The following is a 27,873-nucleotide window of genomic DNA, read 5'->3' as shown; positions in this document are numbered from 1 at the left end:
ATAGGGGAAGAAGAGGGGAGGATGTGGAAGAGGATTCACGCCGCGACGATTTATTCCTGTATGCTGACTCTATTTCCCCGACGGACCTGGTCGATTTTTTATCAATTTCCTTTCTGTTCTGCTAACGACGACGCCTTTCTGGGTAGGCCTGACTTGGGGCGGTAACACTCTGCAACTGGGCTTAACGGCCCTGTACATGCTCTTTCCTGGAGGACCTGAGCTGGTGGGGAATTGGACGATCCTAAGAGTCACGACGCTGAATCTGGGGATGCATGGTGTGGCGTATGCGACGGTGGCTCCGAGACGGTGGGATCTTGACGCGCGTATTGTGTTTTTGAGCCTTTTTACGCTTGTTGTCTGGATGGTATGGTTTACGACTGAGGCGCTGTCGCGAGCATGAAGTCCATGGAAAGGATGGTGTAGAGGGGATGGGACGGACTGCGTAAAGGAGCGCGAGTGATGGACGCTAGACATCGATTGCTTGCTTGGGAAGATGTTGGTTCTCTTCTTGGAACTGAAGAGAGCCGGAGCGGAAGGGGGGACGGGGGAGGGCAAGATGCATCCTCCTGGTGTCCTGCTCTGACGAGCTCTTGCTTCAGTACTGCTGGCGGCATGGGGAAAACGTATGTACAAACGAGCGTTGCCATGTCTTGTGACGACCGGCCGATTTCCTTCTCCTTCTTTTAATTCAACAATAGTCAATAAAGAAACTCTTTTCGTCCCTCTAAAAGGGCTGGTGTGCCAAACAAGAATACTAAAACAAACATCTGCAATGGCTGTTTCCGCTTCTCGACTTTTTTCGGGTTACCTGGAGATTGCTAACGAAACTTTGTAGCGGTGATCCACACCAGTCAGTTTTTGCTAACCGACGTTGCTTTATATGACGAGTGGCGGTTATATTGCGACCCCTGCGCTCGGTCTGGTGCTTGTTAAGATTTCTTTTCTTATTTCTATGCTTTTTAGAAAGTCGGACGACTCTATTGCTATCTCCGAGAATTTTTGTTGGACTGGTGAATGGTGTGGCCACAAAAGCGAGACTCATTATTTGGACGACACTGCTCTGCATTCTGGCGAACGTAGCTGCGTATGCGATGATGGGCCTAAGGACTAACATATTACCGACTCAGCATGCGACTCATCTGGCGTTTCTTGCTGTTTTCTTCATCCTGCGCTTCGCAAAACCCGGGAAGATCTGAGGATGAGGAGAGGGGAAGTTCTGTGAAACTGCAGCGCCTGCCTTGATCGGGGGCGACGGGCTGTAAGAGCTCGAGCTGAAGATCGGTGCCGACAGGCACGTGGATATTAAAATCGCTAAAATAAATTCTGCTTTATATCTGTCCCAGAAATCAACTTGCCAGCTTCTCCCTGGGTGTGCTCGTGTGTTGTGGCAGCCAGCACACTTGGTGGGGGTACGTGATTCCGTTTGCTCTTCATCCACCCACCGCAAACTGCTGCGCTTGGTGCTTTTCTCGCAGGATCCTCCACGAGACTGTACACTCGAAAAAAAAAAAAAAAGTTAATTATTCCAAGTATGAAGACGATGTCGAGATTTACAAACTGACTAAGCATACCGCTAAAGCTCCGTTGACTGATTGTCCTTTGCAGTTCGCTACTGCCGTGCGAGAAGGGTTAGGGCAAAGAACCTCGACAGCGAGATCATCGAACGTCAAGCGCCTACGTCCTCCATCATCTTCTCAAACATATATAGAACACCGGGAAAAAAGTTCCGCAGATACCTACGACCAAGTTTCTTTTCATCTTGTGCGCGCACCGCCATGGAAGCTCCTCCTTACCCAGACGAGCACTCTTCGCCTGCGCAGATCCCAAGATACCTCGCCCACCTTCTTGTGACCAGGCGCGGCATGAAGCGCCTACAGGCCAATCTGATCGCCTCTCGCTAGGGACAAAGATGCGCAAATGATTTCTTCTTCATCAGTGAATCGCATTTTGGCTACATATTGGGCGTTGTGGTAGCGCCGGGCCTGTATCGGACGATGGCCGAGCAAGAAAGCGCCGCTTGGATGTATTCGACGCGATGTTTCATATTTTATGGTATGATGACACATGCATCTCTAACAAAGAGCTGCCGATTTTTAAAAGGCTTGCTCTTTCTAATGACATGTTCTCTAGGTATACAAGCCGTTGGTCTTGCGGCGCAGATTCCGCTTAGTGCCCAAGCGAGCTCATCTTACTTCAAAGAACTTTTTCTACGTAAAATCTGTCTGTGTTTGCTGTTTTCAGCATTGATACATGGCTAAACTAACGTGAGAGATAGTTGTGATTATGCAAGCTGCTTGTTTGGGTCTAGTTCTCCTCACCACTGCTTGGAAGATAGCAGGACCACGCCGCACCACTCCTCATATCACTGAATATATTACGGCCACTTGCCTGTCGGTGATAGTCGCACTCTGGTCTACCGTTGGAGTATACTCAGTAAAGTGATACCCATGCAACATGTAGTCTGTGTAGGTAGGAGATTTGTCCAGAAGATTTGATGAAGGGCTGCTCTAAAGGCCCGGGCAGCGAGCGAAACGTCGAGTTCACGACAGCGCAGGAGGTGCAATACTTGGGATACATAAATATGTATTAGCGTTTAAATCAGTATATGTTAAGCACAGCGATTTTCACTTTTCGAATACGAGGTAGAAAAGAAGACAGTGTTGCTTTCAGTGCACGTCATTGTCCTGGTAGTTCCTGCTCGCTTGGTGGAGATGTTGGCACACTGAGGTGTGAAGACAGCACCTGAACAACGGCCTTAACGTCTACTCATTTAGCCATACTATCCTCAAATACTTTGACCAAATATATTTCTCGGGATGTACACGTTAATCGCCCGATTACTCGGGATATGGCTGCCAAGCAGCGGCGCCGTCCTAGAAGCAGACTGGCCAGCTAGCCAAGTACAGCGCCACCTCACGCATCTGCTCACCGACAAGCTCTGCTGGAGCGCCGAAAATGCGACAAAACTAGCGGCAAAGTGGCAGCATGGCAGCGGGAAGCAGCTCTGCGACGCGAGTGCAGCAAGCTTGCAAACTCTCTTTGGCGCGGGCATCGGAGAGTGTTTGTTCAAATTGCTGCGGAACGAGCGCTGCGAGCTCCAGTCATATGCCACGACCGGATACGCTTGTGACCTTTCGAAATAGCTTCTCGATGCTAGCTATCCATGCCCCGCCTTTGCGCTCGCCTACGTGTCCGTCACCAATTTCTGGCTGGTTTTGGAGTGCCTCCGTGCCATTTCTCCACGAGGCCGGGGCCCTCCTGTGCGTAAGTTATACTGTCGCTAGCTACTGCACCGCTCCATACTGACGAACGGGCACCTAGCGGCTATTTTCGAGGCGGCCATAGAGAGCATAGTGCATCTTACACTCGCCGTATTCTTGTTTGGGTCCGGGCCGTTCCGAATCTGCATGTACTCCTTGCTCGCGGTGGTTTCTGCAACGCTTCTCGGCTTTGTCGTCTATTGGCTTTTCCCGTCAGGAAGAAGATGCTGGGAGTACCTGAAAAGCTGCATGCGACCGAAAAGAGCAAAACACAGAAATCGAAATCGAAGCGGGAGACGAAGACGGAAATGAGTACGCGCCACGCGGACTTGGACCAGAGTGAGCTGGCATGGATGAATTGCGGGACGGTTTTACCATGCAATTCTCCGACAGTGTGGGATACAGAAAGCGAAACTATATCTCAAGCGTCATTTTGAATACGTAGGCAGCAGAATATTATCATGCAGCGAATGACTTATACGCCTGCTCGAATACGCCAGTTGTACGTCAGGATCTGACAATAGTGTGGGCGTGATTAAAACCCAGCACAGCTTTCACCTGGCCTGATCATGGGCCGGATGTAGGTTCAGTAGTAGGTGAGTATTTATGAACGTTTCTAATCCAACAGTTGTCAGAGCAAAGTGCTGTCTATGAACTTGACAGCATGTCGGTCTCGATTCCGGGGCATTGCGACGTGGGCGGAATCCATTGGCCAGGCTTTGAAATGTGGAAATGTGGAAACGTGTGGAAACCAGGGATATAAGACGGACACAGGCCCGGCAGGGAGCCTGGAATTTCTCCCTGTCTCAAAGCTCTTCCGAAGACAAACCGCCCTTTCAGAAATGCTTTCCAAACTATCACTCGTAGTGGCGATACTCTGTGTCATGACCGTATCCGTCACCAACTGGCCGAGCGGCCTCTTGGGCCTCGGCACGTATCTATCGACGGCCGGCCCGCCTCAGTGGGACAGTATTGCTACATCATGCAGAGAATGGGATGCTGAAAGGCAGACTACGTTGTACAAGACGAATTGTGCGGCGCAGTGCGTCTTCCTTGCCACAGGTATTGCAACATCGTTTGCGCTCGGTGGTACGCTGGAGCGGTTCGCGGAAGATGGCGGCCTAGACGGCTTAAAACATGCCGGGAGGTGGTGTTTGCCAATATGGAAGTTTGCGAAAGATTGAAAATTGGATATGCAGTTGGAACAGGCTTTAAAAGGATGAGATTTGATTTGAAAAGATGTCAGAGAAGACAGCTTTTGAACTTGTACAGCTATGGTTTCTTTTCAAAGCAGTTAGCCATGATGCACGTTTGTCAAGTGAATTGCACAATTGAGAAGAAAAGAGATTGGAAGTCGGTCATAGGGTGGTGATGTGTTTGTCATCAAGAAGATTCAGGGTTAAAAAGCTCTTGAACGTTTTCATAATCTTTCCGATTTAAGGCAGGGAGAAAAAGAAAAGAGGAATGACGAACGAACCTTTTGAGAAATAACCTCGCATGTATATCCGAACCGGGTTCAACATGCACTCACGGCGAAAGGCGATGTAAAGCTGAATGATGTCGACTTGCAAAGTTTTGATTGATTTTGTTTCGTGACAATCATATCATCGTGCCGCCAAGCAAATCTACAGCTGGGGTTGACATATGTGCTCGATACTGTTGATCTCAGAGGTGTGATCCCATCCAAAAGTCTTGTCAGTCGGTCGTTCGTCATAGTTTGACTACATTTAGTCGCTGCAAACCATGTTAGCAATAAATCCAAACACAGAGAACCCTGGTTCACGTACAAGAGACCACCGAAATCGGCGTCAGAGTCCTCAGCCTCGGACTCCTCCTTGACAGCCTCCTTGGGGGCAGCACCACCGCTGGTGGGGGCAGCGGCAGCGGGAGCAGCAGAGGCATAGGCATCGGGGTTGGCGATGCGGTCCTTGAGCTCCTCAATCTCGGGCCAGGAGATCTCGGTCTCGATGGCGACGGCAAGGACGTTCTTGTACGAGTTGACGACGGAGTGCATGACCGAGGGCATGGTGGGGAAGCTGATAGCGAGCGAAATGCAGGCAATGGAGCTGATGCAGCTGCTCAGGGTCTTGAGAAGCTGCTCCTCACCAATGTCGAGCACGCCGGGCTCGAAGCACTGGCCCTCGTCGTAGACCTGCGCAATGCCCATGCCGAAAGTGAATGGAGAGATGTTCAGCATGTTGAGCAGGGTGGCCTCGGAGGGGCCGACCTTGAGGCCCTTCTCAACGAGCTTGAGGTCGGTCGTGATTTCAATGGTACCACGGGCAATCTTGGTGGGAACGTTGAGGGCCTGGAAGAAGGAGGTCTTGCCGGGCTCCATGCCGGTGTTGCCAGCGGGGACCCAGACGTCGATGGGAGCGAGGGCACCAGCACGGGCTGGAGCGGCGACACGGTTGGCGAGAACCAGGTCACGGATCTCCTTGAGGTCCTCGTTGGTGAAGACGAAGCCGACGTTGCCCTTGACGAAAGGCAGGAGACGCTCGTACTCGGGGGTATCGTTGATGAAACCCTTGAGGGCACGGCGAACCTGAAGGATGAGTGTTAGGAAATTGTGTTCGGATGGCAGTGGTTGCGCGCGCGCGCGCATCGTAGATCGAAGCATACCATGGTGTTCTTGCCCATCAGGACAACACCCTTGCCGCGGAGGGAGTGGCGAATCTCGTGCATCTGCTGAGACGAGACATTGTCAATCTCGACGATGAAGATGGACTTGTACTCCTCGAGCAAGCCCTTGAGCTTGTCGAAGTAGCCGGCTTTGTTAGCAGTTTTGCCCCCCATGACTTCTGATTTCAAAGGCAGGTTGTTTAAGGGCAAAAGGAATTGTGTCGTAGTTAGGTGATGGTGATGGTTGTCGTTGGACGTTGTGAAGGAGAAGAGCCGCGAATCATCACAGAGTCCACACAATTATTTTGCTCAGTGCTGCTGGTTTTTTTTTGCGCCGAGTGATACCGCTTAGCGAAAATTGTGTGCCCGCCCCACTCGAGGGCTTGTAGAAAGAGCTTTGGACGAAAACCATGTTAGGACTAGCGCGAAGGACCGACTAAAGAAAAAGGTACGTACCTAGAACGACGGCCCAGAAGAGGTACAGGGCGGATGTACCTTTTTTCTTTAAGCTGAAGCTTCTTTTCTCATGCTAGACTCTTATATAGAAATTGCCACAATCATTGCACCTTACGCTGGGCGTGAAGGACAGTACAATCTGCGAAGCTAGCATAACGGACCTCAAAAATGAAGATTCCTTACAACTGCCTCCACACTCATGGCAGTGTACTCTTTGGCGCTCGTGGCGGAAAGATTCACACCTTTAGCCTTCCCGATGGCGCTCATATTGCCACATGGCAGCACCCGGAGCTGGACACGTTTATGACCGCAAGCTCAAAGGCTGACCCGGCAGCTGAAAAAGGAGCGTGCGGCGCAGAAGACTCTATAGTGGCAGATGAGGCCGAGCAACCCCCGGCCAAGCGCCAAAAAGTGACGGAAGACGATGCGTCAAAGAACACGAGCGACGAGGAAAAAGCAGGCAGCAAAAAGGTCCGAGGCAAGGAGCAACGGAAGCCCAAGCCGATCCCTGTCCCTGACCGACCCGTCGTCATCCAATTGTCAACCACCGCCGATGGAAGCCACCTTGTCGCTGTGTCGGCCCATGACAAGGCGATTTGGGTCTTTTCCCACAATGGCAGCGGCCAGCTTACACAGCTCAGCAAGAGGTATACCCCAAAACTTAAGCGCCTTCTCCAAACTATATGATTAACAAAAATGCCACCAAAGAATCATGCCCAAGCGGCCCTCCTCCGTCAAAGTGTCGTATGATGCCCAGATCATCGTCGCCGACAAGTTTGGCGACGTGTACGCCATGCCCCTCATCAAGAGCCCAGAGCTCTACACACCGCCGCAAAAACCTGCTTCGTCCTCTTCCTTCATCGCCAAGAAGCCCTTCTCAAAACCTGCCGCCACCGTCCTCACGGTGCACTCCAAAGGCAACCGCGCCGCGCTGGCCGCTCAACAGCGGCAGCTCGAGAATCCTAACAAGAGCACGTCCGATGTTCGAGTGGAGGGCCCTAACTTTGAGCATACACTGCTGCTAGGCCACGTCTCCATGCTGACCGCTCTTCTCCTGGTGGAGGATGGGCAGGGGCGAAGGTACATCATCACGAGTGACCGCGACGAGCACATTCGTGTGTCAAGGTTCATACCCCAGGCGCACGTCATTCATGGGTACTGCCTTGGGCACAGAGAGTTTGTCGGTGCCATGACGATCCTAGAAGGACGCAGTAATAATTCGCTTCTCGTCTCGGGAGGTGGCGATGAGGACTTGTTCGTGTGGGACTGGATCGACGGCAAGCTGCTGTCCACGACGAGCATACTGACACCGGTGAAGGAGGTCGCGCCGCAAACCAGCAACATTGCCGTATCTAGACTCGTCTCTCTCGAGTATCCTGCCGAGTCTGGTGCGCAGACTCACATTGCTGCCATCTGCGAAGGGTAAAGCCAACTTCCACGATTAAGATTTCTCCCAGTTTGAGGTTGTCACTAACATAAAATTCTCTCGTAGCATCTCTGCCATTTTCACTTGGCAGCTTTTCGACGACAAGATCCTGACAAGACCAGGCGTGATTCAGCTCCCTGGCAAGCCTCTCGACATCTCCAGCAGCACGACCAGCAGCACTGCCCACCTCGTAGTCGCGCTGCACATCCCCGAGGACTCTGACGCCGGCGCCACTGTGCGCAGTCTTCACATCATCCGCCTCGCGATTGACGACGGTCGCCTTGCTGTGGACACGATTACGCCTATAGGAGACGACGCGCTAGAGGCTACGGAGCAAGATGCCGCGGAAGCCGATGTTCGTACATTGTTCTACACGGTGGAGCATTTGCGCAAGCAACCGGCCAGCGGTGCGGAGGAGGGCGAGGTAGAGCAGTAAGGCGCCGTTGCGAAAGAATCAAGACGGGAGACCACGATACCCTTGGAAGCACCGAGATCTAAATGTGTGCCGTGGAAGATCTGCCAGGGTGAACCATATATCCACAGCGACACCACGGCGTTGGAAATGAGAAAACTTGGTATATAAAACACGGTACGTTGAGAAGAAAAAGAAAGAAGTATCAAAAATGATTGTATCGTCTAAAATGTGCAGCAAACACAAAGAAGAAAAGAAGAACTCGTAAAAGACATCTCTATGTTCTCTAAAATAAAACGCCAGCCAGTCATGCCAGTCCTCCATTTGTGAGCCTTGCAACCCTTCCCTTGCCGACAAGGATTGTAGGTCAGTGCTCTGACCATGCTTTTGTTCCCCATGCATCTGTCGTTGTCTCGCCTCTCCATGTTCATGACTGCGTGCTTCACGTTGAAAATATAAAAAAAGTGCGACACTCGCTCGCCACCTACACACCGGGCACAAAGAAAGACAGGGCAGCTTCTTGCGCTCGGAATGTCTCCGGTATCGTGATGTAGCTGTTCAGAAGCATCGGGGCGTAGTCGGATAGCGCCTGCGATGTGACGCTCTCGCTAGACAGCGTGCCAAACGAATCTAAAGCTTTTGATCCCCCCACTGACGCAACCAAGTCAATGTGCAGAAAATTGCATACATTTTTTACTGCGAAGCGCATTGCATGTGCTCACGGCCGCCAGCACCACCATACTCATCTTCCATTCCGGCCTGATGCTTCTTGTCTTCAGCTTTCCTGATTGCATCCAGGGCTTCTACAACTTGACTATGCTCTTCCTCGGAGATGTCTTCGGACACGCCCGTCTCGGTCATAGCTTCAGTTGGAGGGATATTCTGCACGGATGGCGAAGGCAGTGCGTTCCGTAGGGCCTCGAAAGCAGCAGGGTCGCTTGTCCAATTCTTGTCGGGCATCAGGACTTCGAAGCGGATGTACAAGTTGCCGTGGTTGTGATGGCGGTAGGAGGGCATACCCTCGCCGCGGATCGTTTTCATAGATCCTGTTGTGCATTAGTCTTGATTCACTATTTCAAAGTGCAGAGGTGATGTACCTGAAATGATTGCCTCGCCTGGGAGGATATCGATGCTCAGCCAGCGTTCGTCCAGGTGCTCAATGTAGATGGTGCCACCAGCAAGGGCGGTAACGAGGTCAATCTTGCAGTTATACAGGAGATTGTCACCCGCTCGTTTGAAGCGAGCATGAGGCTTCTGTTCGATGTCGAAAACGACGTCACCGGCCAGGACACCAGGCGCTTGGTCTCCATCACCACGGAATTCGACCTTGTTACCATTGGGAACGCCCTTGTCGACGTGGACATGGAGCACCTTGCGGTCGACAATGGTCTTCTTGCCGTGGCACTGCTTGCAGCGATCTCTTTCCTTAATGATCTCACCTTCGCCGTTACAGTCAGGGCATTCAGTCTGGAAGCGCTGGATCATGGGTCCGAGCTGGCGCATCATGAACTTCCTGCCATGGCCGTCACAGCCCGTGCAACGCTTAACAGAACCCTCCTTACCACCAATACCCGAGCACTTGGGGCAGATGATGGAGCGCTGGAGAGCTAATTTGGAGACCTTGCCGCGGTAAATGTCCTCGAGCGAGACCTTGTGGGTGTGAAGAATAGTGCGAGCCTTGCGCTGGCCACGGTCGGCCATGCCGCCACTGTGCATGCCGCCGCCGCCGCCACCTTGGCCGAAAAACTGGGCAAAAAGATCCTCAGCATTCATGCCGTAGCCACCGGCACCAGCGCCACCCTCGAGACCGGCCTCGCCATACTGATCGTAGATCTGTCGCTTCTGGCTGTCGGAAAGGATTTCGTAAGCATGAGAGATTTCCTTGAACTTTTCCTCGGCAGCAGGATTGTTTGTGTTCTTGTCTGCGCGTGTGTTAGTCTTGCCTTTCTCTCTTCTCGTCGCTCAATTTTCGGGCAGATTAGTTTGCGCATACCAGGGTGGTACTTGAGGGCGCCGATTTTGTACGCCTTCTTCAGCTCGGCGTCGGTGGCTGTTGGAGAGACCTTGTTCGAGTGTTAGCTTGTCGTACAACAACAGGTACGCCTCGGTCAATAACATACGCCGAGGACGTCGTAGTATTTCGTTTCCGCCGCCATTATCAAGTTCGCACGTGGTAGTGTCGGTTATGTTGTTAGAGAGAAAAAAGTCTGCTGTGAAGCAAAGTCGGTCGCCGACAGTTGAGACGGAAGAACTGCCAGCAAGATTCACTGTGCTTGGAACTCGTTAGTCACGAAATGGGCCAAGATGTGCGCCGAGGCTGTGAATCGCCACGGAAAGGAAGCGAATCGAAAGTTGGGGGGCGAAGTTGCATAAGACAGAGGAAAAGCGCAGGTGAAGATGGCGCCAGTGGCGAAGGACGCAGTGACTTCAGTCGCAATGCCTTTGGCCCGTCTTGTTCAGCAGCGCAAGGAGATGAGGATCGAGACGGATGCAGGAGGAAGATTCAAGAGCGAAAGAGGACGACGAGCAGCGTCTCACAGACTCGTGCCAACGCAACGTACCTGAACAGGATTAAGCTGGGTGGCGCGATGGTAAGGCGAACAAATAAATGTTGTAGCTCTCGAATGCCCAAGGATCGGGGGCTCGACGATTTTTGCAAGTAACAGATTGGATCGCGGGTTTCGGGGCGGAGAGGGGCAGTTCTTGAGAGATAGAAGATGAGCTGCGACTGTCCGACAAGAGGACCTTATTTAGCCTGAAATTAAAGAAGATTGATCCGGGGAATACCAAGAAAATGAAGAGAGTAAGTGGGATGGAGCAAGAAGAAAAACTAGGAACGTTGGCTAAGGTACCTGGGTAGAAGCCGTGCTAGCGGGTTGGCGGGATCGGGAGTGGTTGCTACGATTACAGGGCCCTTCAGTTGGTTTATTATAACGTCTGGGCCTTGAGCGCCTCGTCACAGCGGGGAGCGGGCATTTCTGAAGGGTGACTTTTTCTGCGCCCCATGGAATTGCATCGAAGAGTGTCGACCTCGTGGCGGTGCGCAAAAGCCTTGCCGTCAGCCTATCGGAACGCCGTATTTGCGAGAGGCTCCCGGCCCACGGTGGGGCAGGCGCACGGAGCACGGCGCACTCAAGCATGTCGCTGCCGCAGCGCATGACTACCTGTAGCTACCTAGGTTGCTAGGCAGGCGTGCAGGGCCAACAATGCGTACCTAGGTACCTACGGGCGAGGGGGCTGTTTTTAGGAAGGGGTCAAATACAGTGTTAGACTTAATATGTATTCCTCCTATCCTGTTAGGGTATTAGAACACTTAACACGGTTTAGAAAAAAATATACAAAATTTCGGATATACTAGGTGCCCTGATATCCTGACACGATAGGAGGAAAACGTTGCAGCAGGATGACCTCTCAGGTGCCCTATCTAAAAACACTCTCCCGTGTAGGTACCTAGGTATGATTCTCTCTCGTTGACTAAGGTAGGTAGGTACCTACCCGTAGGCCGATTTGTCACATATCTGGGTATTTGCTTGCTTACTATGATCTATACTCGAGTGAATGTGCTCTGTATGCTTTTGACTTACGTTGCTTATTCTGTAATCCACCATGTTAGTCACATAATACTGTGTTGGTATGACGACTATATTCATCCAAGCTACGTGGGATCGCTGCCGGCTGAGTATGCCTACAATGAGAGATGTTGCAATGATAAATTATTTTAAATATCCGAACAATAGCGTAAATATACAGTGCAGATGATTGGCACCGTCTACCTGTTGTTGGCGCGTTTCCGGGCCGCCTTTTCCCTTTCGTACGTATTGGACTCGCGACCCTCCTCGCTCTGGATCTCAGCGACTAGGCGCTTAAACTTCTTCTCGTAGGCCTCGTCCTTGGCAATCTTGGTGCGTAGCTTCTCCCGTGCCATAAAGTTGGCGTCCTTGCGCAACTCCCGCATAGCACCCTTGCGCTCGCGCTTATGCTCCTTCTGCAACTTGGCCAGCTCCGCGCGCTCCCGGTCGTGGTCGTAGTGCTTGTCCGGGTCAAATGTCTCTTCAAACTTGGGAATGAAGGTCTTGATGGCCAGTGGCCGATGATGGTGCAGCTCGAGCGGGCGACGGGCAATAAGCGCGAGACGCGACATACGCTCAAGCTTGGTGGCGAGTTTTTCAGCCTGTTGCGCTACGGACGATGGCATCTTGCTGCGGCAAAGCTTGGCGGAGGACAAATGCTTGGAGGCGTGGAGAGCAGGAGCAAAGGTCTCGATAAATGCAGGCTTGCCAGTCCACAGATCCGCAGCGGCATCAAGGACCTGCAGCGTCGTGGCGAGGATAGCGGCAGAGATGATGGCGGCCTCGGCAGATGGGCCCGGGTTACCAACATCGTCAGGAATGCAGTCGGTAAAGCGCAGCTTGCGAGTTTTGGCGGTCGCTGTGATGAAGCGTTTTTGTCTGTTTTCGTGTATGGGGATAGTGGTTGATATTTGTGCGGTGGATAGGGTGGCGGGAGCCAGCGCCCAGAGAGTGTTGATGGCAAAGTTGACGACCTCCGGGACGTAGCGCTTGGCGAGCTGCTGGTACCGTAGAGAAAGTACGCAAAGGAAAGTGCCTGTGGCATAATCAGCGAGCTGACTAGGAACCTTTTGGCCAAGATAGCGACCGATGGTCAGCATAGCAGGTGTGACGACCTGATGGAAGTGGTCCGAGGTGGGAAATATGCTTCCAATTGCACTGAGGAGTAGGAGGTCTGATGGCTCCAGAGTGAGAGTGCGGTGTTCACCGATGTCTTTGAGATGGTGACGGAAGCGGTTGCTAATATCGACGGGAAACATCTTGGCGAGAGAATGGATGTGACGGACGACGCTCTCGACGACCGATGCGGGCGGAGCCGTGGCAGGATCCCATGGTGCCGCGACATAGTCGACTAGGGCTTTGGCAAAATTCCCGAGGCGCTCTTTATTCTTAGCATCCAGTTTGGGGTGGTAGAGTGCACGCACGCGCTGGATGATCTTAGGCGTGCTCTCATGGGGATATTGTGATGTTATGACTTGCAAGGCATCAAAAGTCTCTGGGCATGGAAACGTGAATGGAAGGCCATGTTCATCACCCTTTTCAAGAGCAGAGGTTTTGGCAGCAGAAGCGGCGTGAAAGACGGGGTTCTTGGATTCTTCGTCATTGAGAAGGCCTTTTGTGAACTCGTCATCCTCAGCCTCGTCTTCGACGTCAGAATCGTCAGAATCGTCAGAATCGCCGGACTCGTCGTCTGATTCATCACCGCTATCAGCAGGATCCAGATCCAGGTCCGAGCCACTTGCAACAAGGTCCTCGTCAATGATAAAGTCGTCTTCATCGTCAAGTCCCCTGTCGGCTACTGTTGTGCGCGTGCGAATACCATCACCAAGACCAAAGTCGTCATCATCGTCCATGTCTTCCTCTTCAGCGGTCGCAATTTTGCGCGTGTCGTCCTCGCTCTCGTTACTATCAGAGACTTCTTCTCCAAGCATACGCTTTTGACGTTTCGCTTCCATTTCACGTAAGCGCTCCGACTCCTCCTCTAGCTTCTCTTCCTCCGTCTTCGTGCGGTCCTGTGGCTGTGCGCGACGATCCTGCGCCAGGCGCTTCACTTGAATGTCAAAGTTTCTGTCGAATTCTCCACGATCCACGCCAGCAATCTTGGCGGCTTCTGCGCCTTCTTCTGGACGCCTGGCTTTTGCTGACGATAGCAGCATCTGGAGGTTGGGGAGTTCTTTATCGATTTTGGCCCGCATCTCATCGTCGCCTTCTTTCGCAGCCTGACGTTCATACTTGTGTAGTTTGGACTTGGCGATAATCTCCTCCATGACCTCCTTTTTGGACTTTTTGCGATCGGGTTCCTTGTCGCTGGTATCGCTGTTATCCTCGCCCGCTAATCCCCGAAGTCGCTTTAGACGTTGTCGCTCGCGAACAGAGCCGTCGCTATCTTCAGCGTCGAGGTCTTCCTCTTCAAAGTCGTCGACCAGTGCATCGTCATCGTCGTCAAAAGAGATTGATTTTCCACCATGTGTGAGGCCGTCGATTGGGCCCTCGTCTTCGAGGTCGAACATGGATGTTCTCTTATGAGCGCGCTGCTTTTCGCGGGCGAAACGCTCTAGCATCTTGTCTTCCGGGGCCATGGCCGGATCGTTCTCTCCGAATCGCTTGTCCAAGATGCCTCCAACTTTATTGCGACGTTGCATATCCACTAAGAGAGTTTCGCGACGCTGTTCAAACCATTAGTGCCACTGGAAAATGAAATCTGGCTGAGTACGACTTACCCGCTCTTCGCTGGCAGCTTTGGCAGCACCAGGACGACCCTGGATGCCCTTGGCAGCACTGAGGCTTTTAGGTAAATTACTGGTGACTTCAAATTTCGGTCCTCTTGCGGCATGTTTGAGATCAAAAGGGTTGAACTGCTCACGGATGCCGGATAAGACAGCGCCGCGCTGCAGCCTCTTGTCGTTGCGACCCTTTTGCTCCTCGGCATTGCGACGCTTTTGTTTTTTGGATTGCTGGGGTCCAATGACTCCCTGTTCCCTCAGCGAAGCCTTGAGGCGCTTTAGCTGAGAGCCTGCCATGTCGAAAAGACGAATTTATCAGAAGCAATATTTGCGCTTCCGAGCTGGGAGAGTAGACAAGACAGATGAAGCCTAGAATTTTTTCGGCGGGTCTCTTATCGATAAAGACTTTGGGCGATCTTTGCCTAGCGGTCTTGTGGTCCTTGTGCGGAGCCGGCAGTAAATTCACCGTCGGGCGCTGTATCGTACTGGTAGGTACTCTAGGTACGTAGGTACCTAGCTAGGTGCTCCGCCAACAACCACTCCACAGCGCTCCTGGAGCTCAGCTCTCTTCTTCATCTTGCACTTTCATTTCATCAATGATACAATACGAAAGTATAATGAAGCGATATTGATTTACGGCACTATTGAATACGATATGAATCCAGTATAGCCTGCATATCACCATGAGCTGGAAAGCTGGCTTCTGGGCCTTCGCCCGCGATGACCGTGTTGTGTTGCTCGGCATTGCCCTGGCCGCATTTAGTGTGTTCAACACCATGACGACAGTTCTGGCCATGATTCGAGATGACAACGAAATACCTCCAGCAGAGCCCAAAACACAATACATCACCCAAGACACAGAGGACGCTCTCCAGCTTCAAACGCTGACCAAGCTTCTGGAGCATCCCAACTTCTCAATACGCGACATCGCCACCAAGATTCTCTGTGACAGGGCTGTCAATGACCCGGGCGCCATGACACATCTGCTATATGGTATCACCGTAAAAAGCTACGATGAGCGCCTGTATTGCTTACGCGCTCTATCGCTGCTGACAAACCAAACGTTTGGTCTGTGCCGCTCGGTATGACTGGTCGATGGACTCGGCTAACCTTGACACAGGCCTGGACGGTTTATCCAAGTTAAACACCCCAAAAGCATACTCGGCTCTTGTTCGATCATTAGAGCAAAGCCTTGAGGATGGAGATGTGCCGCCCATTGTAACGAACATCCACTGGGACGAGTATTATTTACGCGACACAGCAGAGCGGTTTTGTCTAAAGTTTCTTCAGGAACTAACGAGCAAGTATGGCGCGAACTTGCTTGTCAAGGCAAATTTTGTGCAGAAGTGGCTCGTCAAACAACAATGGGGAGATACGCCGGACGACCGGAAAAAGCACTTCAAGGCATATAAGGAGTTGCGCAGCAACCGTATTGTCGACATTATCAGCAGGGTCGAGCAGTGTCGACGCGGTTTGCGGGCACTAGAAAAGTCCGGGCTGGTAGAAAAGGACAATTCAAGACGGCGGATGCGAGAGCTTCCGGATCTCCTGATGGAAGTTGGCGACGTGATAGGCGAGGCGCCTCCGACAGATATACAGCTGCGGAGGGCTCGAGAGCATTCTGCGGAGGAGCGGAGGCTACGGAGACAACATCGGGAAGCGATGGTGTTGAATGATGGAACGAGGCCACTTGCCCGTGAAGACATCATCGAACGAGACCACGGCTCTCCGGCTTGATGTGTGAGCCCGGTGACGCGGCGCATTATGTCTTGTTGTTTTGGGGATGCAAGACAAAACATTGATTGCCACAATGCAAGGCAGACCACAACCCGAGCAACTGGTAAATAGCAATTTACTCAAACACATGGCCTGTCAGATGCGAGTCTTTGGTGGCACCTGCCATGGATCTGTGAGGATCGATCACTGCAAGGTAGACTAGGAAGCGAATGCTTGGATCAGGCCCACGATGCGACGCATGGCGGGCGAGTAGTCTGTACAGCACATGCTTCGACCAAGAGAGAACTGGTCCAGCATATGAACTAGGATCATAAATATATATTCATACTCCATAATGTAACCTTCGTATTCCTGTCCTCCGTAATTATTTCGAGCCTTTATTATAGAGGGGGCTGGGAACTTAGTTACAAGTCCCTGCTTCAATCATGTCCCGGATGTGAGACAAAGTTTCAGCCGCTAATGGCGGAGCGAGGAGATCGGACAAGGCAGAATAATTATGATAACCCTTTCGGAAAGGCCATGTGTGCTTGTGTGCTTACTATATCAATACATTGACACTCGTTGACTTTGCAACTGCAGAGCAGCATCGATAGCGTCGTGACAAGCAATACAAAGACTATGATGTCAGGAATTATCAAGTAGTCGAAAATGGCATGCTTTTTTTACTTAGTACAACCACACTCGGTTTACGGATATGGTGTTGGGTATCCGTAGCATGAAATGATATTGACTCTAAGCTGGGCATCCCTGGTATCAGGGCGAGAATCGATGGGCAATTTTAAGTACTTTCGGTGGGAAGTCTGGAACACGGTGGAACACGTTTGAGCCCGTCGCGTCTCGGTGCAATTTTTTCGGATAGTACTGAATAACGATGTCAATAATGTAGCGCCATATTGATGGCCGTCATCTGAGCTTATATACTTGGTGTGACCTGTTGGATCAGTGCTTTGTGATGCTGCCATCAGTGTCAAGGCGCAATCGTATTTCCTTCGGTCGTATAGACCTCCCGAGAACAACGTCAAACGCCCGTCTTTCTCTGCGCTCTACCCTTTCCAGGCAAGCAAGTATTTGATGTCTCTGATTTCTTTCTGCTCCGGTCTCGGTAAGCAGTGTACGTGTTTGTTGTTTACGTTGCGGTGTGACAACGTGGCAGCTGCAAGTGCTGCAGCAACCAGGCCGCACTGCATTGGCATGTTGGCGTACAGCGGCTGACCAGGGTATGCCAGAAACCCCCGAGGACATCTGCCGGCGACGCATTTACAGCGCTGTCGGTACCTGCAGTGGGTGTACACCTACAGGCCAGCACAGCGTTTCCAGAGCAAACATGGCATTTTAACTCACATCAGCGCCCGCAGTCCAGCGATTTGACGCAGGCCCTCTTTTCTCCGTACTTTGCTTTTTTCCCTTTGTTGCTTCTCCTCCTTCATCTTTCTCGTCCAAACGCAGCACTTTTCTTTTTCGTCTTCGCCCATTTCCATCTGCATAGCTTCTCTTGCAACACTCTTTTGTTTGGTTCTTATTTGGCATTTGAAATCACAGCTGCAAGCTATTGCCACGTCCTCTGCTGCGCGCCGGCCGCACCAGAGCTCGCTCTACGGATACCACCAACAAGGTTAGCCGTCCACTGCCCCTCCATCCCGCCCCTCCCCTTCATGGCAGCCACCCGGCGTGTTCCCGCAAATCTTTCAGCGGACGCTGTCCCCTGGGTCCGCGGCAATAACAATGGAAGCTCTGCTAACAGGCACTTAGCACGCTCAGTACCTTTCAGGGGCTAACGGACTGCCTAACTTGTTATAAATCATTAAACGGAGGGGCCCCTATTCGCATCGCTATAGCTTCTTTCCAGAGAGGGGCGACGGACTACTGGTACCACCTCAAGCAACGGCCACTGCAGCCAATCGAGTCTCCGTGGGGCACCTCTTACCACTCTGCCGGCACCCAATTTTTCCCCTTGGCGCCAAAACCGCCCAAGCAGGGGCTCCCGCCGGCCATCATGGCCACAACAACTACCTCAACATCCACCACCCTCCGTACCCGCAAGTCCTTTGGCCGTATCCTGCGCAGACCTATCGCTCCCTCCGCTTCCACTCCCGATCTCAACGCCGCCTTTACCGCCCATTCCAGGCTGTCGGCTGCCTTGTCGCGGAAGACGTCGCTTGCCGCCCTTACCTCCAGCACCCTCGCCAGTATCCCCGATGTTAGCGAAACCTACGCTCTAGACTCTGTCCTCAGCGATTCCAGCATGATCCCTGCTACCCCCGGCCGGCCTGGCGCTGCCTCGGATGATGTTGCCGTCGGTGATGGCGTCGAGGTGCCCGGAGGCCTGCAGGGCACCGTTCGTTTCGTCGGTTCAGTCCAGGGGAAGAAGGGCCAATTTGTTGGCATCGAACTAAACCGTGAGTTCGCCGCCCGCGGTAAGAATAATGGCGATGTGGATGGGTAAGTATATTGGGCCCCGACAAGTATCTTGGCCATGCAGTTGACTGACATGGTAACCTGCAGCATATCCTACTTCAACACCAGTGTCCCGGGTTCTGGTATCTTCGTCCCCGTCGCGAAGGCCGTCCGCCGCGAGTCGCCAAATCATGGAACCTACCCTGTGACTCCGACACCGGCTGCGAACCTGAGAGTTCCCGGCCAAAGCTCTGGCTACACGCCGCCTATGCCAGCCTTGCCTAAACTGAGCGCATCAATTGGACCTGGTGCCAGAGCGCCCAGCCCGCAGTCCAAGCAACGCCCTCGGATGTCGCTCCCTCGTCCCGAATCGCCTGTTCGCCGAACCCAGATGACTCCGGGACCCCGGCCGTCCATGCCGTCTCCTTCCAAGGCCGCAAGGCAAGCCAGCCCGACGAATCGATTTGCCCAAAGTGTCAGGGGTACCGCAGGCGACCCAAATAAAAAGTTTAGTCGGCTTGATCAAAGCCTGAATCTAGGCCAGCGCAGCAGCTCTGCCATGGGCGGCGGCGGTGTCATGGACTTTGATGATGACCCCGCGCCGCTGGTTCAAAGATCCGCCAGGCAGCACGGACTGTCTACCTCAGCTTCCGCCTTTAATCTGCGACGACCGGCTTCACGCGCAAACAACGCCAACGAAGAGGAGATTGAGCGCCTAAAGACTCAACTAGAGGATAGGGACAGCCAATTAAAAGACCAGGCCAGCACCCTGGCAGAGATGGAGAGTAGCTTGGTTGAGCTGCAGTCATTGATCGACCAATCGGATGGTCCTAGACACGCAAGGAATAGCATAGGCGACAAGGACTCTGCCCAGCTGCGTCTTATGCTGCGCGAGAAGACGGACAAGATTGCCATGCTCACGGCAGAGTTCGATTCTCACCGGGCCGACTTTCGAAGCACCATTGATACGCTAGAGCTTGCCAGCACGGAGACGGAGCGTGTGTACGAGAAGCGCATGGAGGAACTCCTGGCCGAAATTAGAGAACTTGAGTCGAGGAACGTCGATGTTGATTCTGTTGCGAATCAACTCAAGCAATTAGAAGAACTAGTGCAAGAACTAGAAGAGGGCCTTGAAGATGCGCGCCGCGGAGAAGCCGAAGCCAGAGGCGAGGCTGAGTTTCTACGAGGAGAGGTCGAGAGAACCAGATCCGAACTGCGCCGTGAACGTGACAAATCCGGGTCACCGGGCGGGCAGACAAATGGCGGCAGCGACTCAACTCTATCGAAGGAGCTGGAGCAGAAAGAAGACGAAATTCGAGGTCTCAAGGCCATTATTCATTCGCTCAGCCGCGATTCCGTGCCAGGCGAAGACGAACACACTCCTACACTACGTGATTCGTTCAAAGACCAAACCGCAACCGACGGAGCAGGCCGCGATCATTGGGAGCGTCGCGTAGCTGAACTACAGGCGCTTCTCGATAAAAAGAACGGCAGAGAAGAGGAGCTCGAGCAAGAGATTGAGCATCTCCGCAGGGTCGGCGGGGCGGAGCAAACACAAAACACCACTCATAATCACAGATCTTCGCTGAGAGATTCTCGCGATACTGTCATCCCCACGCGCGCGGAGCCACGTTCACCAGAAGCCGTCACCCATCGTCGGGGCAACACATTGGATACCATGCCCGAGAGCGACACATATTCCTCCGAGACTAGCGCGCTGTGGTGCGAAATCTGTGAAACGAGCGGTCATGACATCCTCACGTGCACAAACATGTTTGGACCGGAAGGCACCAAGAGCGTCTCTAATGCAGATAGCGTTACTAATCAAGCCGGGGGTCGTGACACCCTCAAGCCAGCGCCGACTGCGCAGTTTAGCAATGGCGGCGACGATGCTGCTCGTCCCGCTCCTCTTACTACAGTCCGGTCAAAGCAGGAGACGCAGACAAAGGCACCCATCAAAATCATGCCGAACCCTATGGAGTCTGGCCCAGTAGCGGGCAAGGAGAGCGGCATCATGGATCCAGAGAAGTGGTGTGCAGTGTGTGAGCGAGACGGGCATGACAGCGTGGACTGTCCTTTTGAGGACGCATTTTGATCATCTTCAATATGTCAAAAACACCATGAAGATGACAGCGCCACGACTGTATGGTACAGTATGACGGATGGCGGTGCTCATGGCAATGCCTTGAGTTACTTTCGGTCTTACTGAGACCGATGTATATTGGCTGGATCGTTTATGCGTTTGCTCGTAGTCTTCGGCGATAGTCTTTTGTTGTCGAGCAATATACCCCTTTCTTCCTTTCTCTTTCTTTGTCTGGAATCAACCATATCGTCGATATGCATCAGAAGGCGTGTTTCCTGATGTTGTAGACGATGACCCATTTATTTGAAGATGACAGACGTGAAAGCCATCTTCTTAAGGACGACTGACACTCGGCAATGTTATGCGGCAGACTTCTATCACCAATGGAGATGGAAATGCAACAACTTTGCTCCATTGGTACACCCAAGTGCTGTAACACATCTCGCTTGAGCATACTGAGAATACGAAAATTCCACGGTTCTGCTCAATTACTAGGACAAGCACAGGCGAACGCTTTGTTTCTACAACTAGCGCTCCGCTATTGCGAAAACGCAAAGTCACTGTGCTGTTCTGGTGAGATTAGTGGTAACTCATTGGTATATTTAGATTTCAGGCAGCACGCCTCTGCAGGTTTGCGACCCAACCAAAAACCCAAGCGAAGACTCCTCGGCAGCTCTGGTTGCGGCGCCACCCGTGGCCCAAAAAGAGAACGAGCTGAATGAATCTGGCGAGGTGGTTTGCGCACCTCCCAGATAAACAGCAGACCGGAAAGCGTCGCCGCAGATGTGGCCGTCCGAAATACATCACAGGCGCTGCATCGCGGCCGCTTGTAATCTCGCTTTACCAAGAAGCATAGTCAGTCAGAGACTTCTGGTGTAGTTTCTGGACCAGGGTAGCTTGATTTTCCCCCGGTGACAAGACGTGCATCTGTGCTTCAGAATTGGGCGAGGGTGCATGATGGACTGCGGCTTGGCGTGCGAGATTGTACCCTAGGGGTTACCTGTGAGCAATAATTGAACAGGATAACAGGGGATGCCAGCTGAGAAATCCAGAATTATTGTGACAGCCAGCATCCGACATTTACCTATTATTCTTTGCGAGAGGGATTGTGCAAATTGGTACCAATGCCATCTTTGCAGCGAGGTGGTTTCAGAAAGGCTGCCAATCTGCGTCCTCAAGCCGCAAATATGGCCCAAGTAGCGAAAGCGACGAGCAACTTCAGCTTGCCGCTCGACGACTTCTGGTAGCAGCTGGTCAGACTGGCAACTACGCGAGGCGGAATGCAGCCAGATGCCAGGGCAATCTCAGGCACGCAAGTGGTAAAGCGATGGTTTCGGTTGTGGAGCAGCACGCCGGCAAACGCCTCGAGCTAGGTTCATTCTCTACAAGAGAGAAGAATGACATCGGCTATTAAATTAGTCGGGTGGACGAGATTTGCAACGATGCTGACAGCTAACGTTAGTGGCCGAAGGCCATCGTTACGCGTTTTTACTGGAAACTCGTTAAATTGACGCCGGGCAAAAAGCTGAACCGCGTTTTCAGATTGTGTTTGTTTTTCTTCCGGCTCTTAGAAATATTGATGGGACATTCGGCCAGCTGCATGCAATTACTAGTAAGCCATCGCTACCGCCAGCAAGTCTCCAACAGTCTGATGAAGCAGCATTTATTGACTTGGGGAGTGACAGCCCCGTCCCTGTGTGCATAATTGAAGCAAATGCAGCACTTGCAACGGTCCTCAAGACCGTTAAATGAAGAATACCAACGAAGGCCCAACATTCTTTCTACTGACAGCCAAAGTTATGTTGTTTCAGCGAGTGCCTTCTCCATGACCGCGCGCCACTTTGGGGCATTGCGCTGGAGCAAGAAAACACAGGTGTAGCTGATGACCATACAAAAAAGGGCTGTCGCGGTAAATACCCAACCAGGTCCAATGGCATTTAGCCACGGCGCAGCGACAACGGTGCCGATGCAACTGAGGAGATTACGCACGAAATTGTTCACAGCAACACCTGCCGAACTCTTTTTACGGATGAACTCCGTAAGCATGGTTGTTGCTGCCGACTACTCATTGCCAGTTAGTCAGAGTTCAAAGCTTTGATGGATAAATAGACTTACAAAAACGAGCATAGACGTGATTCCGAAAATGAACGCTCCCGCAGCTGGGGCAAGCCACATGACGCCGTAGTTGATGGTCCATCCGAACAAGAGCAGGCCGCAAGGATACACTGTCACAGCAATCCAGGCATTCTCGCGCAGACGGTCTTCGGGAAGATATATTAGTTTTCCCTTATCGTTGTAGCGCTTTGCCTTCGCAGCCTCTCGCGCCATGATGTAGTCCAACCAGCGGCCACCCAGCAGAGAGCCAACTATGTACCCAAGTCCAGATGGAATATAAAGCAGACCAACTGTGAGTTGTGGGTACGAGTACGGCGGCTTCGCGAACTGTTGCTGCACAGTAATGTTCATGACGAAGAGACTGCCGAAGGCAAATGCGGCAAGGATGACCGTAATGAGGACGGGCGGGAAACGCAGAAATAGCAAAACCTTGAGAGGAGCGAAAATAAAACGGTTGATACTACTCGCGAATCTTTTAGTGTGCAGTTTTGTCGATTCTCTCGTCGACAATCGTGTGAGCGGAGCAGTGTCGCTGGGTGGTGGCGCCTCTCGAGCCAAAGTCTCAGGAAGAAGGAGGGTCAGCATTATGACAATGACGCCGCCGTAAATGGCTAAAAACCACATGGTAGACTTCCAACCAAACGCCTGCGACAGTGCACCACCAATGATTGGCGCGAACAAAGGACCAAGCAGAGGGCCGAGGTAAAACATGCTCATGGCGAGGCCGCGCTCCCTTGGCTCCCAGATGTCAGCAATGGTTCCAGCGCCGACGGCTTGCACGCTTGCAGAGGCACCACCCACACCGATACGCATAACGATCAGCATGGAAATGTCAACGCTCAGCGCGCTTGCAATGGAAAAAAGAACAAAGAGTGTAAAAGATGTCAGGTAGATGGACCGGCGCCCAAACTCCTCGGAAAATGCCGACCACCAGATGGGGAATATTGACATGGCTACCATGTACATGGCAACAGCTAAATTGGTTATAGTCGAAGTGGTGTGAAACTCCTCAGATATGGTGTTCAAGGCAGCTATTGAGAGTCAGCTTCTCTGGTTCACTTATACTTTATGGGTTGGTGGAATACTGACGATAGAAAATTGAGGAGCCAAGCGGTGCGGCAGCAGTCGCGACGGCAATCGTCGCCGTGATGCCCCATTTTGTTCCCCTTGCATAATCGTACGGATTCACAACCTCTGGTAAAATAGTGAAACGACTCAACAGACCACGACGGTCACTGCGCGGAACAATCACAGCAGGCCTCGCACGAGTGGATGAAGCTCTGGACTGCGTTCTTGATATGCCGAGTTCTGCTGTGTTCTGAGGGTCGACAGCGCTTTGGTCCAGGCCATCCAGCTCAGAACAGACATCATTTTTCTCCTTTGTGCGCGACTCCTGTGACTCTGAGTTTTCTGAATGAATAGACAATGAGCTAGAACGAGTTTTATGAGGTTCTTGGCCGTCAAAGGAGCCTTGTTTATCAGATGGCAAGACATCATCTGATGTAAAGGTGGCCGAATCCATCGTTCAGCGGTCTAGCTCTGGAAGCCGGCTAGAGTGTGTCGTACCAAGGAGGCAATGGAGCCTTGAGACATGTCACGGCTGGCCAAGGCGGGGCAAGATGATGGCAGGTTTCTCGAAATCTCGTCTTTGTTACTACCAGCGCGAGACTCAAATCGTATCCCCACGAAATTTGGAGCAGAATGGGTATGACGGGGTAGAAAACCCCGGTAACAGCTACAACAGGCCGAGGGCAGATACGGTGCAGTTTTCCATGGGGAATATTACTCAGAACGCTCACTGCCCGGCCCATTGCCAGCGAGCCCCGCCGAGCCCGGCTCCGTATGGCTCCAAGCTTCTCGCGCAGAGTCGGCTTCTTTCCGCACCAGGAGCAAGAGGGCGCCATGGGGTCAGTTCACGGGCTAGTGCGTAGTGGCAGTGCAATTCGCCGCGGAGTTTTGCGTCGAGGGATCAGGCCAAGGCGGACCTCGACGACAATCCGGCAGCATCTATACCGTACTTGCTTGGAAAAGTTTGAAAACCTTTAGAAATCGGCAACGGCAAAACATGCCATAGTATTATAATAACGACTATAGTTGACCAGAAACGCTGTGCACCTATGGCTTCCACCAATATCCACCGTTAAAGTGTCTTTCTCGAAGCGCTAGCTCGGCTCCGGCTGAGGTAGATGGCCTAGCACAGGCGTTACTGAAATGGGGCAACCAGTAGACAATTGCTTGGCTTCGTAATGGCTCGAACGAGAGACGCGCAGCACATTAGAATAGGCAAACCAATCGCAGCAATCATTCCAGCTGTAGTATCACTATCCGTTGTTAGCGCAGCCTTTATCCTTGCCTCTGAATAACTGTCAAAGCTTCATTTCCAGAGCAGAAGAATCGCTGAATCCATCGAGGCCTACAATTTATTTATCTTACGCTGCCTTATAAGATCAAGGATAGTAATAATTCACTCGCTAATCACGATACTTCATGATTGTTGATTTTTATCAAGCTGTTTAGCCTAACTGCACTGAAAGAATTACTTTCTTAATGTCTAACTTTGGGAAAAGCTGATAGTAGAGCCACCATCCTGCAGGGACGCATGACATTTCGCTGCAGGACTATTCAGATACCATTCCTCTGAGCCATCGCCATTAATGGAGGAGCCATCATCTCTGACAGCTGAAACTTCGGAAAAGTCAAATGCTTCGAAGCTGGGGAGCTGCTTTGTTGGCGCCTCCGAAATCCACTCTACATGCTCAAAGCACAGGGGCACCGCCGATGTGACATTTTGTGTGTCCGAGATATTTTGGGTCAGGTTCTCGAATGAGCTAGTGAAGAAAATCAGTCATGGACTCGTGGAGACTGCGAAGTAAGGCAGTAGCTTACATAGTTCCGGCATAGGCGGATGTCGCTGTTACTGTCACTCGAACTTGGTCTCCAATTCGGACTTGGTCGTCGTTAGTTCATTTTGCATTCCATATTCATGTTCCGAGTTACATACGCGGCGGGTAAGTGACGTGTAGCGAAGGCGTCTGCTGTGGGTTGTAAAATTCGTACCAGAAGTCGGTCGTGTATTGCCCTTGATAGAACTGAATCAAATCAGTGGTCAATATTTGGGCCAGGTGCAGTTGAAGAAATGGACAAAGGTCGGCTAGAGTACCAAGTCACGTACTTTCTGAGAGGTGCCGCCCTGGAGCAAAACGTCGTTGCATTTCGACGGTGCAGCGCCATCAATCCCAACCCATTGAAAGATTTCGTAATCTCCTTGCGAGCCAGAGTCCGGCAAAGAAACGTTTGGTACGATCCAAACAGCAGAAACAGAACTAACGGCAGCCTTCTGAACGAAGCCACACCATAAGTCGTTACTGATAGCACCTGGAGTTCCGGAAGTTCCAGAAATGGAAGCATCATACAACGACGAGGTCAATGCACTCCCCGGGCGCGTTTCAGCGAGTGAAAGGAAAGATAGCGTTGCCACAGCAGAAAGAGATTTGAAATGCATGGTGAAGTACGGAGACAATGCTAGCTGCTTGCCGACTGCGGATCGATACTAATGTGAAGCAAATGTTTGGCGATAAAACATGGCAGGAAGTCACTGGGGGGGGATACCAAGACTTATATCAATAAGACAATCGACTGGAGATTCCAGTAACAGGTAACGTAATAGTTGTGAGTAATGGTATTTTTTGAGTCGAGCGTCGGCGAAGCCGGCGATTGAGTGAGTTGGGAGACAGGAAGATCGACCGGTTAACCACTTCTTTATCGAAGAAATGAATGTAGTGCATTTTTGTTTACCTTCCGTTTCTGGTTAATTCTGAAGATCGTTACGTAAATTGCACTACGCTGCTAAACGGCAGTTCTTGGGCAGCCCATTGCATAAATCGTCGTCTGGCGTTGAGTGAGACTGGCAAGCTGGTAAGCAACGATTTTGCACAACTTCGCCATTTTAGGCTTTCCCCCTTCAAGAGATTGTGGGGCTTTTCAGCTTCTTTCGTTCTCCAGAAAACTCACTGCAACAGATTTGTGCTAGCAATGTCCCAGAACGATCGACGTGTTTTGAGTAGGGCTCTTTGGCATAATTAAACCGGTTAATTTACGGACAGCTGAGAAGTTCGAATGTAGCACGCATGACCAACAGATTTAGTGCCTTAATCCTTGTAGGGGCCACGGGACGTAGCGTGGCGGGGTCCAGAACACAACCACTGTCCTAAGCGGCAGAGCATCTCAGCAGTTATCAGTACAAAGGTCAATGTCAAAAGGTAATGATTTTGTTGAAAAGACATGCGCAATTGAGCATGTCGCCATCGGCTGTCATCTTATTCCACCCGCCGTCAGCTGGCTGATATTGACATGCTAGCTAGTAGACGACAGCACTACCACTAAACATCGTCAGTGATATTCCGCAGCCACGCCGTGATAACTCCTCTAAGCCGACTTCGGAGCCGTCGGAGAAGACGGCGGTCTCATTTCCAGAACTTTTTGAATTCTTCTGTTGCAGGCTAGCTGTTTTTGGCAGGCAGCAAAGCCGAGTATGGGGTCTGGCAACGGCGAACGATCGTCGCTCCGCCACATTACGCATTGAATCCACTTGAAGCTTTTGTGACGACGTCGAACCTCACGTAGGAACAAATCTGTGTTGTGGTAGCTAATTCAACATTGTATTGATCCTTTGTATGTAAATCATTAATAGACATGTTGATAAAGCAGCTTCGGTGGCTCTGTTATCTCGCTCCTGTGCCTCACGCCTGTGTTCCGGCCGTTGAGGGCGAGTGACTCGACGAATAACTGCCGGAGCTGGGCAGCCGCCGCACTCTACCCTTCAGGCCGGAGGGCCACATTTAGCAGAGTATTTTCTGGCTTTTCCAAGCAGCCCCGGGTATCTGAAAAGAAGCATAAGAGAGGATAGAAAGTAGACCTGCGTATATCTGGAGGTGTGAGCGCGGCTTACGATGAAAGAGTAGCACGATACCGACATTGACAAGCCGCAGTACGTCAACCTGATGACGTCGGACGTTGCCTACAGTCTCATCACCAGCATCAAGGTCCTCACGCTGCAGCTGCCGGCTGGGGCCCCAA

General features: G+C 51.9%; 11 protein-coding genes across 11 annotated transcripts; 5 read left to right on the top strand and 6 right to left on the bottom strand.

Annotated features, from left to right (window-relative positions):
* Window positions 1–21: 21 nt before the first annotated feature.
* LMH87_004949 (uncharacterized protein) lies at window positions 22–1,901 on the top strand (the record flags this gene model as incomplete). Its single annotated transcript, XM_056202580.1, has 4 exons — window positions 22–58; window positions 147–364; window positions 1,517–1,529; window positions 1,606–1,901. 4 exons carry the CDS (start codon window positions 22–24, stop codon window positions 1,899–1,901), a joined length of 564 nt encoding a protein of 187 aa, XP_056058121.1.
* A 93-nt stretch (window positions 1,902–1,994) lies between these two features.
* Window positions 1,995–2,442, top strand: LMH87_004948 (uncharacterized protein; the record flags this gene model as incomplete). The annotated part of the gene is made up of 3 exons (XM_056202579.1): window positions 1,995–2,052; window positions 2,131–2,211; window positions 2,276–2,442. 3 exons carry the CDS (start codon window positions 1,995–1,997, stop codon window positions 2,440–2,442), a joined length of 306 nt encoding a protein of 101 aa, XP_056058120.1.
* Window positions 2,443–4,987: 2,545 nt separating this feature from the next.
* Window positions 4,988–6,056, bottom strand: LMH87_004947 (uncharacterized protein; the record flags this gene model as incomplete). Its single annotated transcript, XM_056202578.1, has 3 exons — window positions 4,988–4,994; window positions 5,048–5,805; window positions 5,883–6,056. The coding sequence occupies 3 exons, from the start codon at window positions 6,054–6,056 to the stop codon at window positions 4,988–4,990; spliced, it is 939 nt and encodes a 312-aa protein (XP_056058119.1).
* A 450-nt stretch (window positions 6,057–6,506) lies between these two features.
* Window positions 6,507–8,200, top strand: LMH87_004946 (uncharacterized protein; the record flags this gene model as incomplete). The annotated part of the gene is made up of 3 exons (XM_056202577.1): window positions 6,507–6,985; window positions 7,047–7,760; window positions 7,831–8,200. The coding sequence occupies 3 exons, from the start codon at window positions 6,507–6,509 to the stop codon at window positions 8,198–8,200; spliced, it is 1,563 nt and encodes a 520-aa protein (XP_056058118.1).
* A 669-nt stretch (window positions 8,201–8,869) lies between these two features.
* Window positions 8,870–10,332, bottom strand: LMH87_004945 (uncharacterized protein; the record flags this gene model as incomplete). Its single annotated transcript, XM_056202576.1, has 4 exons — window positions 8,870–9,222; window positions 9,274–10,098; window positions 10,170–10,239; window positions 10,297–10,332. The coding sequence occupies 4 exons, from the start codon at window positions 10,330–10,332 to the stop codon at window positions 8,870–8,872; spliced, it is 1,284 nt and encodes a 427-aa protein (XP_056058117.1).
* A 35-nt stretch (window positions 10,333–10,367) lies between these two features.
* LMH87_004944 (uncharacterized protein) lies at window positions 10,368–14,765 on the bottom strand (the record flags this gene model as incomplete). The annotated part of the gene is made up of 5 exons (XM_056202574.1): window positions 10,368–10,448; window positions 10,738–10,752; window positions 11,761–11,770; window positions 11,950–14,411; window positions 14,466–14,765. 5 exons carry the CDS (start codon window positions 14,763–14,765, stop codon window positions 10,368–10,370), a joined length of 2,868 nt encoding a protein of 955 aa, XP_056058116.1.
* Window positions 14,766–15,151: 386 nt separating this feature from the next.
* LMH87_004943 (uncharacterized protein) lies at window positions 15,152–16,205 on the top strand (the record flags this gene model as incomplete). Its single annotated transcript, XM_056202573.1, has 2 exons — window positions 15,152–15,536; window positions 15,589–16,205. The coding sequence occupies 2 exons, from the start codon at window positions 15,152–15,154 to the stop codon at window positions 16,203–16,205; spliced, it is 1,002 nt and encodes a 333-aa protein (XP_056058115.1).
* A 686-nt stretch (window positions 16,206–16,891) lies between these two features.
* Window positions 16,892–17,167, bottom strand: LMH87_004942 (uncharacterized protein; the record flags this gene model as incomplete). The annotated part of the gene is made up of 2 exons (XM_056202572.1): window positions 16,892–17,066; window positions 17,127–17,167. The coding sequence occupies 2 exons, from the start codon at window positions 17,165–17,167 to the stop codon at window positions 16,892–16,894; spliced, it is 216 nt and encodes a 71-aa protein (XP_056058114.1).
* Window positions 17,168–17,276: 109 nt separating this feature from the next.
* LMH87_004941 (uncharacterized protein) lies at window positions 17,277–20,694 on the top strand (the record flags this gene model as incomplete). Its single annotated transcript, XM_056202571.1, has 4 exons — window positions 17,277–17,307; window positions 17,745–17,817; window positions 17,955–18,644; window positions 18,708–20,694. 4 exons carry the CDS (start codon window positions 17,277–17,279, stop codon window positions 20,692–20,694), a joined length of 2,781 nt encoding a protein of 926 aa, XP_056058113.1.
* A 1,785-nt stretch (window positions 20,695–22,479) lies between these two features.
* Window positions 22,480–24,319, bottom strand: LMH87_004940 (uncharacterized protein; the record flags this gene model as incomplete). Its single annotated transcript, XM_056202570.1, has 3 exons — window positions 22,480–22,743; window positions 22,798–23,828; window positions 23,887–24,319. 3 exons carry the CDS (start codon window positions 24,317–24,319, stop codon window positions 22,480–22,482), a joined length of 1,728 nt encoding a protein of 575 aa, XP_056058112.1.
* A 1,029-nt stretch (window positions 24,320–25,348) lies between these two features.
* LMH87_004939 (uncharacterized protein) lies at window positions 25,349–26,299 on the bottom strand (the record flags this gene model as incomplete). The annotated part of the gene is made up of 6 exons (XM_056202569.1): window positions 25,349–25,625; window positions 25,684–25,744; window positions 25,799–25,886; window positions 25,970–26,134; window positions 26,211–26,228; window positions 26,276–26,299. 6 exons carry the CDS (start codon window positions 26,297–26,299, stop codon window positions 25,349–25,351), a joined length of 633 nt encoding a protein of 210 aa, XP_056058111.1.
* Window positions 26,300–27,873: the final 1,574 nt, after the last annotated feature.

The sequence above is a fragment of the Akanthomyces muscarius genome, chromosome 1 (genome assembly GCF_028009165.1).
Source record: "Akanthomyces muscarius strain Ve6 chromosome 1, whole genome shotgun sequence".
Taxonomy (NCBI): domain Eukaryota; kingdom Fungi; phylum Ascomycota; class Sordariomycetes; order Hypocreales; family Cordycipitaceae; genus Akanthomyces; species Akanthomyces muscarius.
This window is presented reverse-complemented; position numbering and strand designations above follow the sequence as displayed.